General features: G+C 42.8%; 1 protein-coding gene across 1 annotated transcript in view; it reads left to right on the top strand.

Annotated features, from left to right (window-relative positions):
- ABCB6 (ATP binding cassette subfamily B member 6 (LAN blood group)) overlaps positions 1 to 17,718 on the top strand; it is a 58,181-nt gene extending 40,463 nt beyond the window's left edge. The window contains exons 11-20 of the mRNA XM_060773143.2: positions 1,283 to 1,359; positions 2,457 to 2,520; positions 3,383 to 3,468; positions 4,170 to 4,227; positions 6,827 to 6,931; positions 9,276 to 9,450; positions 10,711 to 10,823; positions 12,124 to 12,218; positions 15,152 to 15,220; positions 16,676 to 17,718. Coding sequence (XP_060629126.2) covers positions 1,283 to 1,359; positions 2,457 to 2,520; positions 3,383 to 3,468; positions 4,170 to 4,227; positions 6,827 to 6,931; positions 9,276 to 9,450; positions 10,711 to 10,823; positions 12,124 to 12,218; positions 15,152 to 15,220; positions 16,676 to 17,180 — 1,347 coding nt within the window. The 3' untranslated portion in view covers positions 17,181 to 17,718. The remainder of the gene's footprint in view (positions 1 to 1,282; positions 1,360 to 2,456; positions 2,521 to 3,382; positions 3,469 to 4,169; positions 4,228 to 6,826; positions 6,932 to 9,275; positions 9,451 to 10,710; positions 10,824 to 12,123; positions 12,219 to 15,151; positions 15,221 to 16,675) is intronic.
- The last annotated feature ends 359 nt before the right edge of the window (positions 17,719 to 18,077 follow it).

The raw sequence follows: 18,077 nt of genomic DNA, 5'->3' as shown, positions 1-18,077 counted from the left end.
CTGGAGTTAAAAATGTATAATTTCCAAATTACCATATATACTCGAGTATAAGCTGACCTGAATATAAGCCGAGGCACCTAATTTTACCACAAAAAACTATGAAAACATATTGACTCAAGTATAAGGAGAGGGTTGGAAATGCAGCAGTTACTGGTAAATTTCAAAATAAAAATAGATACCAATAAAATTACATTAATTGATGCATCAGTAGGTTAAATGTTTTTGAATATTTACATAAAACTGTAGCTTAAGATAAGACTTCTAACTCTGATTAAACTATTATTCTAACCTTCTTCAATGTAAATGTGCTTACGTAGCCTTCCAATAATAATAATAAACAGAGTAAAATAATAAATGTAATACTAATAATAAATAGAGAAAATCATAAATGAAATAATAATAATAGCCTGACTGCTCATTGGAGGGAAGGATAGTAGAGGCAAAGATGAAGTACTTTGGCCACATCATGAGAAGAAAGGAAAGCTTAGAGAAGAAAATGATGCTGGGGAAAATTGAAGGAAAAAGGAAGAGGGGCCAACCAAGGGCAAGATGGAGGGATGGTATCCTTGAAGTGACTGGATTGACCTTGAAGGAGCTGAGGGTGGTGACGACCGTCAGGGAACTCTCGTGTGGGCTGGTCATGAGGTCACGAAGAGTAGGAAACAACTGAACGAATGAACAACAAAAAATATAAATTTGATGATGATGATGATGATGATGATGATGATAATAATAATAATAATAATAGAGTAAAATGGTAAATGTAATAATAATAATAACAACAGAGTAAAATAATAAATAACTTTGACTCAAGTATAAACCTAAAAAAAAGAGCTGAAAAACTCAGCTTATACTTGAGTATATACGGTATATACAAAATTAATCTTAAGAACAAACCTACAGAACCTATTTTGTTCATAACCCAGGGACTGCCTGTAGTTACATTGTCCCTTGGATAAGTCAACCCAGGTTTTTCCGGCTGAATTTTTGGCAGAAATTTCTAGACTTATTCATGAGTATATAGGGTAGTTGCCTACAGCTTCTGCAGTCTGCTTGTGGTGGATAGTAGCTAATTGTGGTAAGACAGGGCTTGGGTTGTAGTAGCTCTTCAGTTGCAAGTGGGAGTTGTTGAAATGGGGGGGCTGTTGAAATGGTTCATTTTGGGGTAAAGCAGCTTACTTTTTGCTCAGACTTACAAGGAAAAGGAATCAAAGTACTTCTATCCTCTATTGCAAGGTAAGATCATTGCTTTGGCTCTAACCTGCCTCTCTGTTTCCTCCAGGTGGGTGATTATGTTCTCTTTGGCACATACATCATCCAGCTATATGTGCCTCTGAACTGGTTTGGTACCTATTACAGGTAACCTTCTGTTAATTTTATTTTGTTATGTATGTTGGTCACTTATTCGGCTGATAGAAATAAGAGGGTGCGGATTTAATTAGAGGAACCATTTCTATGTAAGTAATGATTGGGAAAATAAGGTGACATTACTTGGCAACAGACTGGCCAACAGAATGTCAGTTTCTGTACCCTCCTAGATTTGGGATTGTCTGTAATGGGAAAATACCATGCAAGACTCCAATGAAATATGAGTGAAACACTTCAAAAAGAGATTGGACTAATTAATGGAGAATGGGGCTACCTCTGGCTTTAGCCAAAATACTTAAATTTTTCTGTCAGTCTCTTGAAGATGAATTTTGGAAAGTGCAAGCAAAATATGTTGCTGCAATCATGTCTTGCTTCTGAATTTTCCCGTTGGGCATTTGATTGGACGCTATGGGAAGCAGGATGCTGGGCTGGATAGGGCTGCAGTTTTTTTCAAGGGACTGATGTTATGACTTGAACAAACACAATGCAGTTATAAAATATGAGAATCTTGTTTGGGGTTAAAATATTATAGACTGGGAAAAAAATAGTATTAATGGCCACTTAGTACTCGAGGGTGTTAACAGCCCAAATGTTTGCTCTCTTCCTGTCAGCAAGATCCTGCCAGGGATTTAGATAAACTTGAGCCTCTAATATCAAAGTGCTCAGTTTGTTGTGGACCTCTGCTCCTAGGATTATTCCCTAAGGCTTCCTCAGTTCTAGGAATCTAAGCTTGGAAATTTGAACTTTGCCTTTGGTATTGCAAGTGTGGAGGGACGTTTCCCCTCCTTCTAAGAATTTGGGCTGCCTTTGCACCTCTCCTTCCTTTGCTTGTTCATAGTTTGCTGCAACAAACTGAGTGTGTGAACATGTGTTAATGGATTGGGAACATTTACTAGTGATGGAAACGTGACACATTGTGAGTTGCTTTTATGTCAGAGGTCTGACTGATTACTGCATTTGGGGAAGTGAATCCAGGGCTGTCCTGCTCTCTTATTTTTCCTTGTTACCAGAAGGGGAATGAGTTAGTCCTGCAGTCTCCCTTCTTTGCTTGCGAATGATGCATTGAAGGTTCGGTTTCTCCTTTTTAGAATGATCCAGTCCTCATTTGTTGACATGGAGAACATGTTTGATCTCTTCGATGAGGAACAGGAGGTATGTTGAGACTCTCCCTCTGCTGCAGTGGATCAGCTGTGTTGCTTTTTTGTCCTATCCCACTATTATAGTAATCCCTTTAAAAGGATTAGAGCAGTGTTTCTCAAACTGTGCTCCTCCAGGTGTTTTGGACTTCAGCTCCCAGAAATCCCAGCCAGTTTACCAGCTGTTAGAAACTCTGGATTAGAGGATTGTATACGTGATAGCCAAGGTGCATCCTCCATTTTTTAGTCATTTCTTTGATTACAAGACTACTAAATTAAAGAGAACGGTGGAATATGCCATTATGACTTGCTTCAGAACATTCCTGAAGTGTGATTCTGGAACAGGGCCAGCCCTTTTATAGGGCAATTTGAGGCAGCTGCTTCATTGCGAAGATTACAGTGCTAGTCAAAGTGGTGAACCATGGGCTGGTGCTAGCAAGGTAGACATCAGCTTCTAGTCCCTGTTGAGTTTCCAGGTAACTATGTGAATACACTAATAATAGGGTACCAGACCCTGAAAAATGGGGGGGGGGGGGGGGGTGAAGCGGTGCTTGGTGCAAAACATCAGCTAGCTTGAGAATCGAATGAGACTGCTTTGCATCTCATAGCTGCTGCCCTCGTGGGATACTGAGTCATTGTCACAATAAGACTCAGCTATCAGTCCAGTCTAGGGGGAGATGCCTGGGACTGACTGAACACAAAAGGGACAGTAATCCCTCATATCAAGTGCTGAGTGTTTATGCACCCAGTCCTGATAATTCTGAGACTAAAGTTTCTCAAAGTCACTTTTCTAGCCACAGTCGTCCTTTTCTTGCATAAGTACCAATGCTTCGATCAAATTGTCCCTGGCTGCCATACAATATCACAAATATTTCCAGGTGAAGGATGAACCAGGTGCCAGGGATCTTCGGTTCGTGGCAGGACGTGTGGAGTTTGAAAATGTTCATTTTGGCTACGTGGAAGGGTAAGGTGGACGGAGATGTATATTATGAGTCTGGAAATGTGGGTCTGGGAAAGCAGTGGAAGAAGTTGATACGTAGGATGAAGAGCAGGTGCTGAGGGACTTTACCAAAGGTATGACTGCTGGGGGGGTGGGTGGGGTGAGTATGACACCAAAGATGTGAAGTATGTGGCACCATGGTAAAATGCTCCAGTGGGATTTTGACTAGTGTGAGAAAGATTGCTAAACAGAAATATTTTTACAGAGCTTAGAAATGTGACTTTTTTAGTATTACAGTTTCCAGAAATCGAGGAGTTGCAACCCAGAAAAATTATTTATCTAAGTTTGCATTTCTCAGTTCCACTCTGATTAAGAGCAAATAAAATTTCAGGATCCATAAATGACAATATGCTAATAAGACACTCCTCCACTTTATAAATACTTGATTTCTTTTTAAAGATCTTCCACAGAGCACCCTTACTGATTATTATCATCCATATATTCAGTTTGCACCAGGGGAGAGGGAAAGTAGGCTGGAGGCAGGACAGGTGTGAAATGGGCCAAAGAAGTGTGCAGTTTTGTGCATCTCTGTGTGTCTGCATGTATGAGAGTGAGGTTATGGCATTTGGAAGTGAGCTGTAGCAGGTGCAGGAAATGCAGGAGGTTTTGCTAAATAGCAAAAGGTTTGAAACTTGACTCTTCCCTTTTGTAAAATCTCTTCACAGGAAGGAAGTCCTGAATGATGTTTCATTCACAGTGCTACCTGGGCAGACTGTAGCATTGGTAAGGAGAGGAGAAGAGAAACAAACAGCTTTGTTGTACTCAATTACACAGTCAGTCCTCCATATACACAGGAGCTAGAGACACAGGATCTCCATGGAAGTGAAAAACTATGAATAAAGAAATTGCTGGGTTTTTTTTTTTTTTTACCTCAGACCACCTTTCTAGGAATTTCTAGATGTTCCATCACAACTCTATGGTCATCTTCCACAGGACGCTGACCATACAATTGCATAGGAAGACCTAGAAATTCTTAGAAATGTATTCTCTTTAGAAATTTCTAGGTTCTCCAACATGACTGGAGGAGGTTGACCATAGAGTCACATAAGATACTTCTCAACTCCAAGGGTTCCTGGATAAAGCAGATTATCTTTTTTCCAAATAATTTTATTAAACATTTACTAGGAAAGTGGGGAGTGGTGGGGGGAAGGGAAGAAAAAAGAAAATGGGGATAATAGATTTGTTATTGGTTAGTTGCATCTTTACAGATGTTTAATATGTTGCAAGGAGAAAACAAAGAGGAATGGAGTCATTGGGTATGCGGAATTATTTTACAAAATTATTATTACAACTAAGTTTAAAAAAAAAAAAAAAAAAAGCAGATTATCTAGATCAGTGGTTCTCAACCTGTGGGTCCTCAGGTGTTTTGGCCTACAACTCCCAGAAATCCCAGCCAGTTTATCAGCTGTTAGAATTTATGGGAGTTGAAGGCCAAAACATCTGGGGACTCGCAGGTTGAGAACCACTAATCTAGATCCATTTCAGTCTGGTTTCAGGCCTAGTTATGGGATCGAGACAGCTTTAGTCGCCTTAGTGGATGACCTACACAGAGAACTGGACAGAGGAGTGTGCCCCTATTGGTTCTCCTGCGCCTTTCAGCAGCTTTTGATATCATTGATCATGGTATCCTGCTGGGATGGGCTCGGAGGGACTATCCTGCAGTGGCTCCATTCCTTCCTGGAGGGACGTTCTCAAAAGGTGATGCTGGGGGACTCCTGTTCGACTGATTGGCCACTAGCCTGTGGGGTCTCTCAGGGCTCTCTGGTGTCCCCCGTGCTGTTCAACATATACATGAAACCGCTGGGAAAGGTCATCCAGAGTTTTGGAGTGCTGTGCCATCTATACGCAGATGACACCCAACTCTTATCTAATTCCAAGGAAGCAGTTCCTGTGCTAAACTAGTGCCTGACGGCTGTAATGAATTAAATGAGGGCAAACAAATTTAAGCTTAATCCAGACAAGACAGAGGTGCTCCTGGTCAGTCGTAAGACAGATCTGGCATTAGGGATTCAGGCTGTGTTAGATGGGGTTGCACTCCCCCTGAAAACACAGGTTCACCGTGACCAGGAGTACTTTTTCACAGTTAAAGCTAGTGCGCCAACTGCACCTGTTCCTGGAGAAGTCAGATCTGGAATACATGCCTGGATTACATCCCAGTTGGGTTTCTGTAATGCACTCTACATTGGGCTGCCTTTGAAAAGTGCGTAGAAACTTCAGTTGGTCCAAAGAGCAGCAGCCAGACTGATAACTGGGGGTGCCTAGAGGGAGTGGACAACTCCTCTGTTGCAACAGCTCCACTGGCTGCAACACGTTTCTTGACACAATTCAAAGTGCTGGTTTTGAACTACAAAACCCTATATGGCTCTGGTCCATGTTATCTGAAGGACCGTATCTCTTTCTATTAACCTAGTAGACATTTGTGATTGACTGGGGAGGACCTTCTCTCTGTCCCACCACCCACTCAGGCACATTTGGAGAGGGGCTTTTGGGGGGTTGCTCCCAGACTGTGGAACTCCCTTCCAAGAGAGATCAGGATGGCCCCATCCCTGCTGGCCTTCCGCGAGCAGGTCAAAACCTTTTTTTTTTTTGCAGTCAGCCATTTGGAGAAGGATAAGGGGCCATTGCTAGGGAGGTTGTGGGTGGAATTTTTGTCGGGGATAGGGTGTTTTAAAGTGCATTTTAATTGTAATTATTGTATTTTAACTGTATTTTTAACACACAGTACTGTTCAATTGTTTTTTTTAATGTATTTGCTTTGTTTTAAATTGGTCAAAGTGTGTGATTGTTAACCTCCTTGAGTCCCCTTTTATATGTGTTCAAGGCATTGAATTGTGCCTTTGTTGTGAGCTGCCCTGAGTCCCCTTTGGGGTGAGAAGGGTGGGATATAAATGCGGCAAATAAATAAATAATAGAGCTAGAGATTTCTAGAGATAACATTTTAATTCAAATAATGAATAATCAAATCCACAAAAGTCCAGTATCAATGAATGTATTGTTTGTTGTAACAGCCATAGGCCATGACATCAAATAATACACAACCTTTAAAAGTACAATAAGCACTTTCCAATATAAACATTAAAGCTTATTCTATATACTGGCTCTTTAAAATTACAGTAAGAGATACACAAAAGTCAGAAACACAAATGTGGAGGGACAATTATATTTCCTAATATCTCTCACACTCTTTTGCTTCCTGTGCTGCAAAAATTGAAGCTGGACCCACCAAAGGGCCCCAGCTGAAGCTACGCTGAGACTTCTTCTTGTCCCTCCCCACTGGCGGTATCTAGCCTGACCCCATGTCTTCTCTCCTCTCCCTTCCCAGGTGGGACCCTCTGGCTCAGGAAAAACCACTATCGTTCGCCTACTTTTCCGCCTCTATGATGTCTGGGGAGGCTGCATCCGAATTGATGGTCAGAATATCTCCCAGGTAGGAGCGGGGAAAAGCCCAAATCGTCCCCCCAGAAAATACTGTTGGGTACTGGTTTTGAATCTTGTAAAAGCAACAAAGTATGAACCAACAACTGCTGTGTGTGTGTTAAGGCCAGACTTACTCACCCTAAAAAGCAGTTTTTGGCATGGGTGAGAGATTCACTAGTTGAATTGCTTCCCAAGGACAAAATAGTACCGAGCAACCTTCAAATCCAGATTTACAATACAATCCTATGTATGTTTATTCATTCACAGTAACCCCCCCCCCCCCCCCCATTAGAGAAGATCACTCTTTTCAGCATATATGAAAATTGCAATGGTAACCAATCTCCCTTCCCCCCAACCCATCTCTCAATGATAGCATGTGATATAGACTTAAAGTGTTCCAAGAGAAAACGTTTCCTACATAATTACCCTCCTGTTGTGTTTTTTTAAAAAAAACAAAAAAACAGGAGGTCTTTCATTTGTAAATGTCATGTGTGTGTTCCATGCTTCTTACATTGTTTTTCATTTCCATGGGTGGAAGGACTCTTTTCTTAAAAAGAAAAAAAAAATGTCTAATTCTTCAGCTGGAGTTTTGATTGATGAGGTTAAGAGCCATCTGTCTGGAACAATGGTTTCCAACCTTTTTTTAAACCAGGGACCACTTTGACTAGAGACCAACATCAGTAATAAAAGGGTTATGAATCAGTTGGTTTGGTTATTTGGGGTGCTGATTCAGAAAATTGCATTGGATAGACCACATCAGCTCTAGTTTCTGATACAGAACATATGCCATCCAATAGTTGCCATTTGCTCGCCCACAGAAAAACATATTTAATAACCTAGAGCTGGATGTGGTCTATCCAATGCAATTTTCGGAATCAGCACCCCAAATAACCCCAGGAACGGGCCTAAAAACAAAGACACCAAAGGAGCTCAGGGGAAGCGAGAAGGAGGAGAATCAGCAGCCAGGAGGCTTGTTGTCGCGCTTTTTGTGTACCCAAGAGTTGAAATATGGCTATGGACCATATTTTAATTCTTGGGGACCACTGGTGGTCCACAGGCCACAGGTTGGGAACCATTGGTCTGGAAGTATCCATTAAATTGCTAGAGTGATTTCCTAATTATTTGGTCCAGAGAACATATGACTGTATAGGATGATCCTATGGCTGTGCTCCAGCTATCTTTGACAGAATCTAATGTGAATGTTTCTGGGGTCTCCTTCCCTCTCTCTTTTGCACATGCATGCACATTTTTCCTCTTGTTTCTTTGGACATTTGCTGCCACCGCCCAGCTGCTTAATCCCAAATTCATATTCATTGCCCCCAGGAAAGCAGAGACGTGTGATTCCATTTAGAGAGATGAAAGGCTTGCTCTGTGGCAGGCACAACTGCCTCCATCCTCACTCCCACCAGCCACCCAGGCACCCCGCAAAGAGACTGTAGGATATCTGGTGGAAGATTCCTAAAAGCCCCATCTGGATGCCAGCATTACAGGGGGTTTGGATGCAGGAGGAGGGGGAGAATTGAAGAGCAACTGCTCCTTTCATTCCAGTCCAGATGTTTCCCCCCTGATCTTTGAATATGTGTGGCTCCTTGTCCCTGCCCAGTAGTTTTATCTGTTATAAAGTCCCGTAGGGCTGGTCACTAGAGCAGAATGTGCAAGAAGCTACAGATAGACATGACAGGTTAAGTGGGCCAGGATCTGATAGGTCTTTTCTGAAAGTTGTTTGAATGACATCCTTCTTCCCATTAGGCATGCATACACTTTTCTTTAGTACTTCAGGTCAGCTTTGTGTGTGTGTGTGTGTGTATGTGTTCCAGGTCAGACTAATCACACCCACAGCCACCTAGATTTTCCTAAGTTTTTCAAGTAATGCTCCCCACCACTCATAAAGCTATTCACCCTAGACGACAGTAGAGCGAGTGTGCTCACCATAAGCAACAGGTCCTCCTTCAAAGTACCTACAGCACCCTGGATTAAGATAGCATCAATGTATCACCAGCCTTTCTCTCCTTCCCAGCATACCCCAAGAGTGAGCAAATGGGCCTTTTCATACTGTCTGAGGGTGGATCTTCTGCAGTGGTAGCACCTCTCCAGCTAAATCTTAGACAACAAGGTTTTTTTTAAAAAAAAAAATTACAACCACTAGAATCTCCTGAATGTATTGTCTGGAGGATTCTGGAACCTGGGGTCCAAAAAGTAATTTCCCCCACTTCTTTCCTAGAAGCTCCCTTCGACAAATCTCATTTTGAATGATTTTTTTTCAAGCAAACTATGATGCTGTTTCAAGATGCTGTCCCTTTTCCAATTTCTAACATGAATGGTGTGTGTTTTTCTTACCACTCCAATGCCCACAGGCAAAGCAGGTCTCATTGCGCTCCCGCATCGGTGTGGTGCCCCAGGATACTGTTCTCTTCAATGACACCATTCGCAACAACATCCGATATGGCCGTATCGACGCCACTGATGCAGAGGTGGTGGAGGCTGCAATTACTGCTAATATCCACGAGCGTATCCTCACTTTTCCCGATGGTAAGCTCTGTCAGCTGCTTCTGGCTTATACACTGCTGTGCTGTAAAGGGTTTTCATCTATTAGCCCCTAGCTGATTATATTGAAAAGTGCACCTTTCCTGTTGTAACTTGGAAGTGATGTGACTTTGCACCCAAAAGCTATGGGGTTCAGTCCCCAGTGTCTGCAGTTTTATTAAATATTCCTCCTTGAGATTCTACAAAGCTGATATTGATTCATATAAAGCAGTGGTTCTCAACCTGTGAGTCCCCAGGAGTTTTGGCCTACAACTCTCAGAAATCCCAACCAGTTTACCAGCTGTTGGGATATCTGGGAGTTGAAAGCCAAAACATCTGAGGACCCGCAGGTTGAGAACCACTGGATAAAGAGTCCTGAATCAGCCAACAGGGCAATGGTTTCACTCAGTAAAAGGTAGCTCCTTTCTACTGAGTGATTTTGGAAAGGTACTTTTCAAAAGTACTGTTTTCTATTACTCATTATAATATTTAACAAAGTAAGCTATTCCTGTTACTTATCAAAATGATGAAAAAAACTTAACTATTACCATGCTGGTTACTTTTCCATCACTTTCTAGTTTGTTTTTTGGGGGGAAACTTGAGGATCGAGAATAATTTTAAAGTTGAAAACTTAAAATTAACTTCAGCAATTAACTAGAATTAGTTACTTACTATACCATTAAAGTAACTTTGCTCTTGTTTGTTGACATTGGTTTAAAAAAACCTGTGTTTTGCTCCATAAAGTACAGGAAACAATGTCACTTGCTAAATGTGACATCCAAGTCCTGATCCTATCTGATCTGAACCTGAGGGGCCTGACTCCCCACTCTTACTATCTTCCTCCAAATGATTGAAGCCAGCACTGGCCTTCCAAGTGGCTGTGAAAATTGTCATAGAGGATTGTTTATCTAAGTTGTAACACTAGAAAAACCCATACTTATCAACATAAGAAGGGCTTTGTGGCATTCAAGCTCCTCATTCCAAACTGAAACGAGATCAGCTGACAGAGGCTTTGTCTAAAAAAAATTGAGCTAGGCTGCCCAGTTCACTTGCCCTACTTTTAAGAAGCTGGGCTGTAAAACATTGGAATTGCTTTGTCTGGGAGACACCAAATCTCCTTAGGCAGTAAAGCCTGGGATACATATCAAGATGGCAGCCAAAGGTTTATCATGCTGTGTCTGCATTGCATTGGTTAAAGATTGACACCGAGATGATTACCTTTCCTTTGGTATTTTATTTTCCCGATTATCTGCATGTTTCTGGCAGGTTATGAGACACAGGTTGGTGAACGAGGTCTGAAGCTGAGTGGTGGGGAGAAGCAGAGAGTCGCTATTGCCCGCACCATCTTGAAGAACCCTCAGATCATTTTGCTTGATGAGGTAAAGGATAAGAGTTCTCATATATATTAATGAAAAGTTCTCCAAAAAGCCCTTTGGTAGCCAAACAAGGCGTACAGGTTGCAGAAGTACATGTTGGGAATCCTTTATCCAAAATGCTTGGGAACAGAAGCATTTTGGGCTTTGGAATTGGGGTGGGGATTTGGAATATTTGCATATACAAAATGAGATCTCTTGGACATGGGACCAAGGTCTAAGCATGGGATTTGTTCATGTCTGAAGACAATTTTAAATGCAGTATTTTTAATCATGCATGAAACTAAGTTTGTGCACATTGAACCATCAGAAAGCAAAAGTGTTTTTATTTCAGTCACCCACATGGGGGATTTTGGAGTATTTCTTTATTTCAGAATTTGAACTAAGGGATGCTCAAGCTGTGCGAGTAAATTTTCACAGACTTTATATCCATGGTTTCACTTACCCACTCCCCAAAAAAATATCCACCCAAAGCATTTGTGGACCTCTCTGTGTTCTCCAGTACTTTTCTATAGTATGCTTCCAACCCAACTACAGTAGAGACTCGCTTATCCAACCTTCACTTATCCAACATTCCGTATTATCCAATGTGCCTTGACTGCTTCTGGCTTAGAAGAATAAAAACAAGGCTCCTCCTCTTCCTCAGAGAATTGCAACGAGGCTCCCCTTCTTTCCTTCCGCTCTTCCTTCTCTGGCTCCTGCTCCAGACTCCGCTTCCCTCCTTGCTGTCTCTCCCCTCTCTGAGGTCTCGCATTCAGCCCAGGCTAGGCTTCGGAGAAGCGGCCTCTGTGTAGGTAAAGGAGGAGCCTGGCTGAGGTTGCCCGCTGCCCTGGCTGCTCCACTGACTTTTCTGTGGCTCTCTTGACCTTGGCACCCATCCTCGCCTCGCCCCCCTCCCTGCAGCCCCAGCCCATCCCCCCTCTGTTGCCAGCAGTGGAAATGTTTGCTTCATGGAAGAGGGAGGGAAAGAAAGAAAGAAAGTACTGAAGGCGGGAGGCAAGGAAGGGGGGGCGTGTGCGGGAGGAGCCTGGGAGCTATGTCAAGAGCGACTGCTCCCTCCTGCCTTTGCTTGGGTTTAATAGACGGGTTTAATAGACTTTTCCTTAATCCCTCCATATTATCTGACATATCCAACATTCTGGTGGCCCGCTTATGTCAGATAAGCGAGACTCTATAGTCAAAATATAGGATTCATTATTAGATGTGGTTTCAAATAGAAGGGTCTTGCAGTGTATCCCACAAGATTCTGAATCCCTTTCCCACCCATCCTCATGCCACCATTTGCAACTGTCCCCGGATCTTACAGGCGACATCAGCATTGGACACAAAAACTGAGAGAATTATCCAAGCATCCCTGGCTAAAGTGTGTGCAAACCGGACCACCATCATTGTGGCTCACAGGTAAGGAAGGCGAAACATCCTGCCATTGGAGCTTTGCGTATTGAGCTTCAGTATAATGTCAGGAGTGCTGCAGTGTTCCCAACTAGCCTAGTTCAGATTTAGACCACACTTCAGTTACATTGGTTAGCTATTAAGAGGAAATGTCATGAACTGTAAGTTCGTCTACATATTTATTGAACTAAACAGACTGGATTGTTAGCTAGCAAAGCTGTTATAAAATGTGAATTATATGTACTGGCTACATCATCCCGAACTGTCTGAAATTTCCAAGCACTTCCAAGGGCATCCCACACATAGTTTGCATATAGAAGTCGGGGGGGGGGGGGTAATCAAGGCATATGTCAGACATCTCCAGTTGTGGATGCAGCCAGCACATTAATTTTATTTGTGTTCAGATATGTTTGTGGTTTGCACTGAAACCTTTACATCCCAACTCAGGATTGAGGCCAGGAATCCACCTAAGCAGCAAGCTTGAGATTTCAGGGAGACTATTTGCCCTAACAAATAGACATGAAGAGCAGGCAGGATTTTTTTCTTTTAATATTTATGTGTTGTTGGGTAATTCCATGCTTATGTTGCTGTTACTGTTATTTTTTGTTCATGTTGTGACTCCGTATGTTTTGATGTTGTTCCTTGGAAACCGCCCTGAGTCCCTCTGGGGAGATAGAGCTGTATATAAATAAATAAATAAATAAATAAATAAATAAATAAATAAATAAATAAATAATTATTATTATCCAGCACATGTTAAATCCCTGTACCCTGATCCACCAGACAGGTGTGGCTCTGTTTTGTCTATATTAAGCTTCAATTTGTTCACCCTCATCCAGTTCATTACTGACAATACACACTGTTTCAATAGGTAGAGGCAAGTCCTCAAATTATGTGAAACAGGGACCATTAACTGGGTCCTTGCACTCCTCAGATTTAAATGTGAATTGCTTATGTACGAATCAAAAACACATTACAACATAAGAAGCTACTGGAAAAGACGAAGGATCTGTTTTGAACCCCCCTTCCAAATTGTTTATTACATTTTAATAAGACAGATACAACCGTGATGACACTATAAGAGAACAAATACCCAAACAAAAAAGACCATCACTACTGTACCCCTTCCTTCAGTGTATTCTGCACCCCAACTGATTAAAAATTGACTTGCCACCCACCAGCCAAACATATCTATAACCTTTCATTGCTGCCTAACTATAATTTGAACTTCTGCTTAAAAATGGAATAAAGCTCGGTCTTCAACGTGTATTGTGCTTTTCCCTTTATTCTGTGTATAGGAACAAACAGTGTTCCCAATCTTTTTTTAATCTCAAAATATTTATCTCTAGTAGTACACACTTTGTTCATCTGTGCCATTTCAAAACCCATTCTTTAAAACCCATTCTTCTTTTGATGGGAGAGCAGGATTTTTCCTTTTTGAGGATACAACACTGTGGCTGCTAAAGTCATGTCATGGAATACCTTGTAGATCACCAGTTTGCTTCTTTGGAAATCCCAATAAAATCATTCTGGTTTCAGCTGAATTCTGATTTTAAAGATACCTTGCATGGATGTCTGCATCAGCTTCCAATCCTTTTTTAGCTTTTTCACAAGTCCAGCACATCTGATAAAAAATACCTTCTTGGGTCTGTCTTGTTTCCAATTGTGGCTCAAAAGGTGCCTCTAAGAAGCCCACAAGCATATCCTGAAGGCTCTTGTCCTCTACCACTGTACCCTGTCTGGCAACTGGTAGTCATGGGTGTGCAGTCGGGCTTCAGAACGTGTTGAGTTTAGATCCAGGGGGGTGCTCATCTCCATTTCTAAGCTGAAGAGCCAGTGTTGCCTGTAGATGCCTCCAGGGTCATGTGGCCAGCATGACTGCATGGAGCGCCGTTACCTTCCCGCAGATCTATTGATCTACTCACATTTGCATGTTTTCAAACTGCTAGGTTGGCAGAAGCTGGGGATAACAGCGGAGCTCACCCCACTCCCCGAATTTGAACTGCCAACCTTTTGGTGAGCAAGTTCAGCCGTTCAGCAGTTTAACCCGCTGTGCCAATTTATAAGTGGATTATAAATGGCATAAAAAATCAGTGTGTATGCGTGTGAGTGAAGAATGTTTTAGAAATGGACGGGAAGCCATTTCTGGATTCATTTTGGCTGGTACTGCCATTGGAGTATCTTTCTCTCCCTCAACCTTTTATTCACTTCAAACTTTCAGCAAGAACCAGGAGGAAGGAACAAAAAGCGCAATTTTACCCGCTCCCTTCTTCCAAGATATTGTCCATAAACAGAAAAAGACAGATCATTACAGGGAGCTCTTTTTGCTATGCAAAGTCAAAGAAGGAGTCTGAATGCCACCTTGCTGAATTAGCATAGTAGGAATTGGCAGAGTCAAATGGATCTCTAGAGAGGGCTTGTGATAACTTTTCTACCGGCCTGGCTCTCAACCCATTACACACATATCATCACAGGGCCATGATTCAGTCTACCTAAGGTTGCCTTTTAGTGCATGTCTGTAACTCAGGGCAAGTGCCGGAATTCTTGGGCCATTTTTTCTGGCTTTTTGTCCCAGAAGCTACTCTAGCCCTTTCAAATAAAATCAACAGGCCATTTCCTTTTTTTGAATTATTTTTTAATTTTTTTATTTTGCTCAAACAGCAAGTGGAGATCCTTGCACCTTGTTTTAAAGGAGAACTGTACACAGCCCCCCCCCCTTTTTTTTTTTTTACGGAAAATATTTTGGAAAGGAAGGTGGTCCATTTTGCCTGCCTCTGCTGTGGCTGTTTCTGTTTGGCTGAATTTGCTTGAGCTGATACGGCCACAGTCTATGTACTCTGAGGAGCTCAATGTGGCCTATTACTGAGATCTAGGGCTAGAAGGAACAGTCATTATTGTATGGATTCTTGCTGGCATGCTTATCAATTGTGCTTTCTTTGCAGACTATCTACTGTGGTGAAGGCTGATCAAATTCTAGTCCTCCGGGAAGGCCGAGTGATAGAGCGAGGAAGGTAAGCTGCTGGCTTATGACCTAGGCTAGACATGGGCAAACCTTTTTGCCTAGGGGCCGCATTGTGGGCCTGGGTAGGAGGGCTGGGCTGGGCTGGGCTGGGCCAGGAGGGTGGGTGGCCGGATACACACTGGATGGTGGGGAGGACTTGGAAAAGGACAGGGCCAGAAGGGGGGCAGGGCAGGGCCCGGGTCATCCTCAGGTTGCTGACCAGCATAAGGACAGGGCTGCTCATCTCATCCTTATGCTGGGAGGAAGGCAGGACACATGGCAACTGCCTCGATCCTCTTTCCCATCATCCTCCCCTGAACCTCCTTGGCATTATGCTGGGAGGAGGGTGAGACAGATGAAAGCTGAGTGTGCTCTGGAGGGTTCTCAACCACCTCATGCCTACCTCGAGCCATCCTCCCAGCATAAGGATGGGGTCACTCGCACCATACTAATGCCAAGATGAGGGTGAAACAAACTTCAACCTATACATTTTGAAGCAAGTTTTTGTAACTGAAGAGGGGTAGAAACATACTGTTTGATTAACAAAAGAGATAGAAAGAGAAAAAGCAGCATTCTTGTTGCATAGATTCAGCTATGATTAGTTAAAACAAAGTTTTTTGGTTGGGCTGTGTAATCTGTGGTTTTTCACTTCTCCTGTCAAATGGCAGCAGAGCTCTTTTCCTCCTAAACTAGACTGAGCTTGAGACTTCTTTCAGGTTCTCAACACTCACCAGTCCTATTCATATAACAAAATAGAAAGCACGGCCATACTGTGCCTTCCATTTTCAAGCATTCTCTCTCTCTCTCTCTCCTCATCTTCAAAAAGTGGCCCAATAGGATGAGTAACTGTGCTGCTTCATATACATTTTCTGAATTACCCTTCATCTTCTGTTCATGTTAGTGTGATTCTTCTCCTAAATGACAAGCTCTGGCAAGGTCTTTATGGCAGATAGAGTTGGTTAGCAGGGTTCTTCCTGATTTTGGGGGGGGGGGGAGCAAAATGAGAGCATTGCCTCACAACAGGAATTCTGCCTCTTGTGACATTTCCCTTCGCCCTCCAATGTTTAGTATTGCAGAGAGTGATTGCATGACTGAACACTGCTCTCACACACAACTTCTTGTATTTCCTGTGTTTGAATTATCTTCATAACTTTGTTTTCCCCCTTTCTTTGAAGCATGTATTTTTAAATGCTTGGCTGAAGTTTTAAATTACTGCAATGCTAACAATTCAGGGAGTGAATAGAGGTGTCATTTGGGAGTGCAGAGTTCTTATTTGAGGAGGCAGCACCTTCATTTTGGCCCTTCCCCAGCTACAGCCTTGTTGATAAGACAGAATAAAAACAGGATGTCCATATGCACTTGGGCAGAAGTGGAGATTTGTGAAGGTTTCTTCTTGTCTCACCCAGAGGCTGAAGGGTGTGTCTTCTGTGGGTACTTCTAAAAAACCTGCCTCTGTATTCTACAGGCATGACGAGCTGATGAAGAAGGGTGGAGTCTACTGTGATATGTGGTTGCAACAAGGCAGCGAAGCACCCCCTTCAGACCAAGGAAGCAATGCTGAGGAGATGTCTGAGGAAAAGGGCAGTATTATCTCCCAAAAATCAGGAAGTGCAAAAGCTGCCACAGAGGCACAAGAAGGCAATGAGCAGGAAGGTACCATCTCTGAGATGGCTGAAAGCAAAGAAATGCCTGAAAACAAGGGGATACCTGAAGACGAGGAGGTACCTGAAGACGAGGAGATACCTGAAGGCGAGGAGATACCTGAAGGTGAGAAGAAACCTGAAGGTGACGAGAAAAGTCAAAAGGCTAGTAAGACACAAGTAGGCAAGGCAACGAGCAGTGCGTCACAGAAACCCAAGAAGAAAAGGAAGAAGAAGGGTGCCTCGTCTGAAGGCAGCGAGAGCACACGCAGCAGTGATATGGACGATGAGAGTGATGAGGACGAATCAGAAGCCACCTCTGAATCATAGCCAAACAATAGGGGGATAATACTGAGCAGCCCTATAGAGACAGATGCAGCAGCAGCAGCTCCTGCTAGATCAGGGTTGAAGGCCAAAAGGCAGCTGCCACCCCGTCCTTCATATTTGCGACCACAAGTAGCATTATACGTGGAGGTTCAGATGACTTTCACAGAGATCCACCTCATTGAAATATGGCCATAGAGAGGAAACTTGAGGTGTGAACTGCACAGTCCTCAGCAAGTGCTGCTTTACGTCAGAGGGCCTGCTCACCAGGCCAGGAGCCAGAGAGACTTCTCTTCCAAGCTGCTGTCAGTGATGCAGACAAATGAGTGCTCAGGGATCCAGGTGTATTATCAATGATTAATGAAGTGGCCGGGGAGGGCGGGGGTCTGGATCCAGAGCCATCTTTATCTAAGATTCTGATTGCTAAAGATGAATAAAAGTATGAACAGGGCAGAGAGTGACAAGAGGCACAAAGGAATGTTGCCAGCACTTTGTATACGACCGTCGTTTTTTGAAAATTAAAATGTGTTTTAATTTTCATAAATCTCTATGTTTTCAGATCAATCTGTGAATCCAGTTTTTTTCTGTTTCAGCTGTGGCAGGAGGCAAGGAGGGACATGAAAGATTGGAAGCTGAGTGGCTTCTAGTGTGGGGGCCCTTTTCTGCTTTTATGCTGGTGAGAGAACAGTGGTCCTCACACCAGCGGTTTAGACAGAGGTCATACTGATTGGGGCATTTGGCCAAAAGAATACAAGAGTAGTGGTGGGGTGTGTTCCACGCTTCCACTGACTACTTACATTTTGACATTCATAAAATTACAGGTTGCTGTATTATTTCATAACAGACACACAGGACAGGACAGAGGAGATGCCTTGTACATTCCTCATTCAGGAACACAACCCA

This window comes from Anolis sagrei, chromosome 1 (genome assembly GCF_037176765.1).
Source record: "Anolis sagrei isolate rAnoSag1 chromosome 1, rAnoSag1.mat, whole genome shotgun sequence".
NCBI lineage: Eukaryota > Metazoa > Chordata > Lepidosauria > Squamata > Dactyloidae > Anolis > Anolis sagrei.
This window is presented reverse-complemented; position numbering and strand designations above follow the sequence as displayed.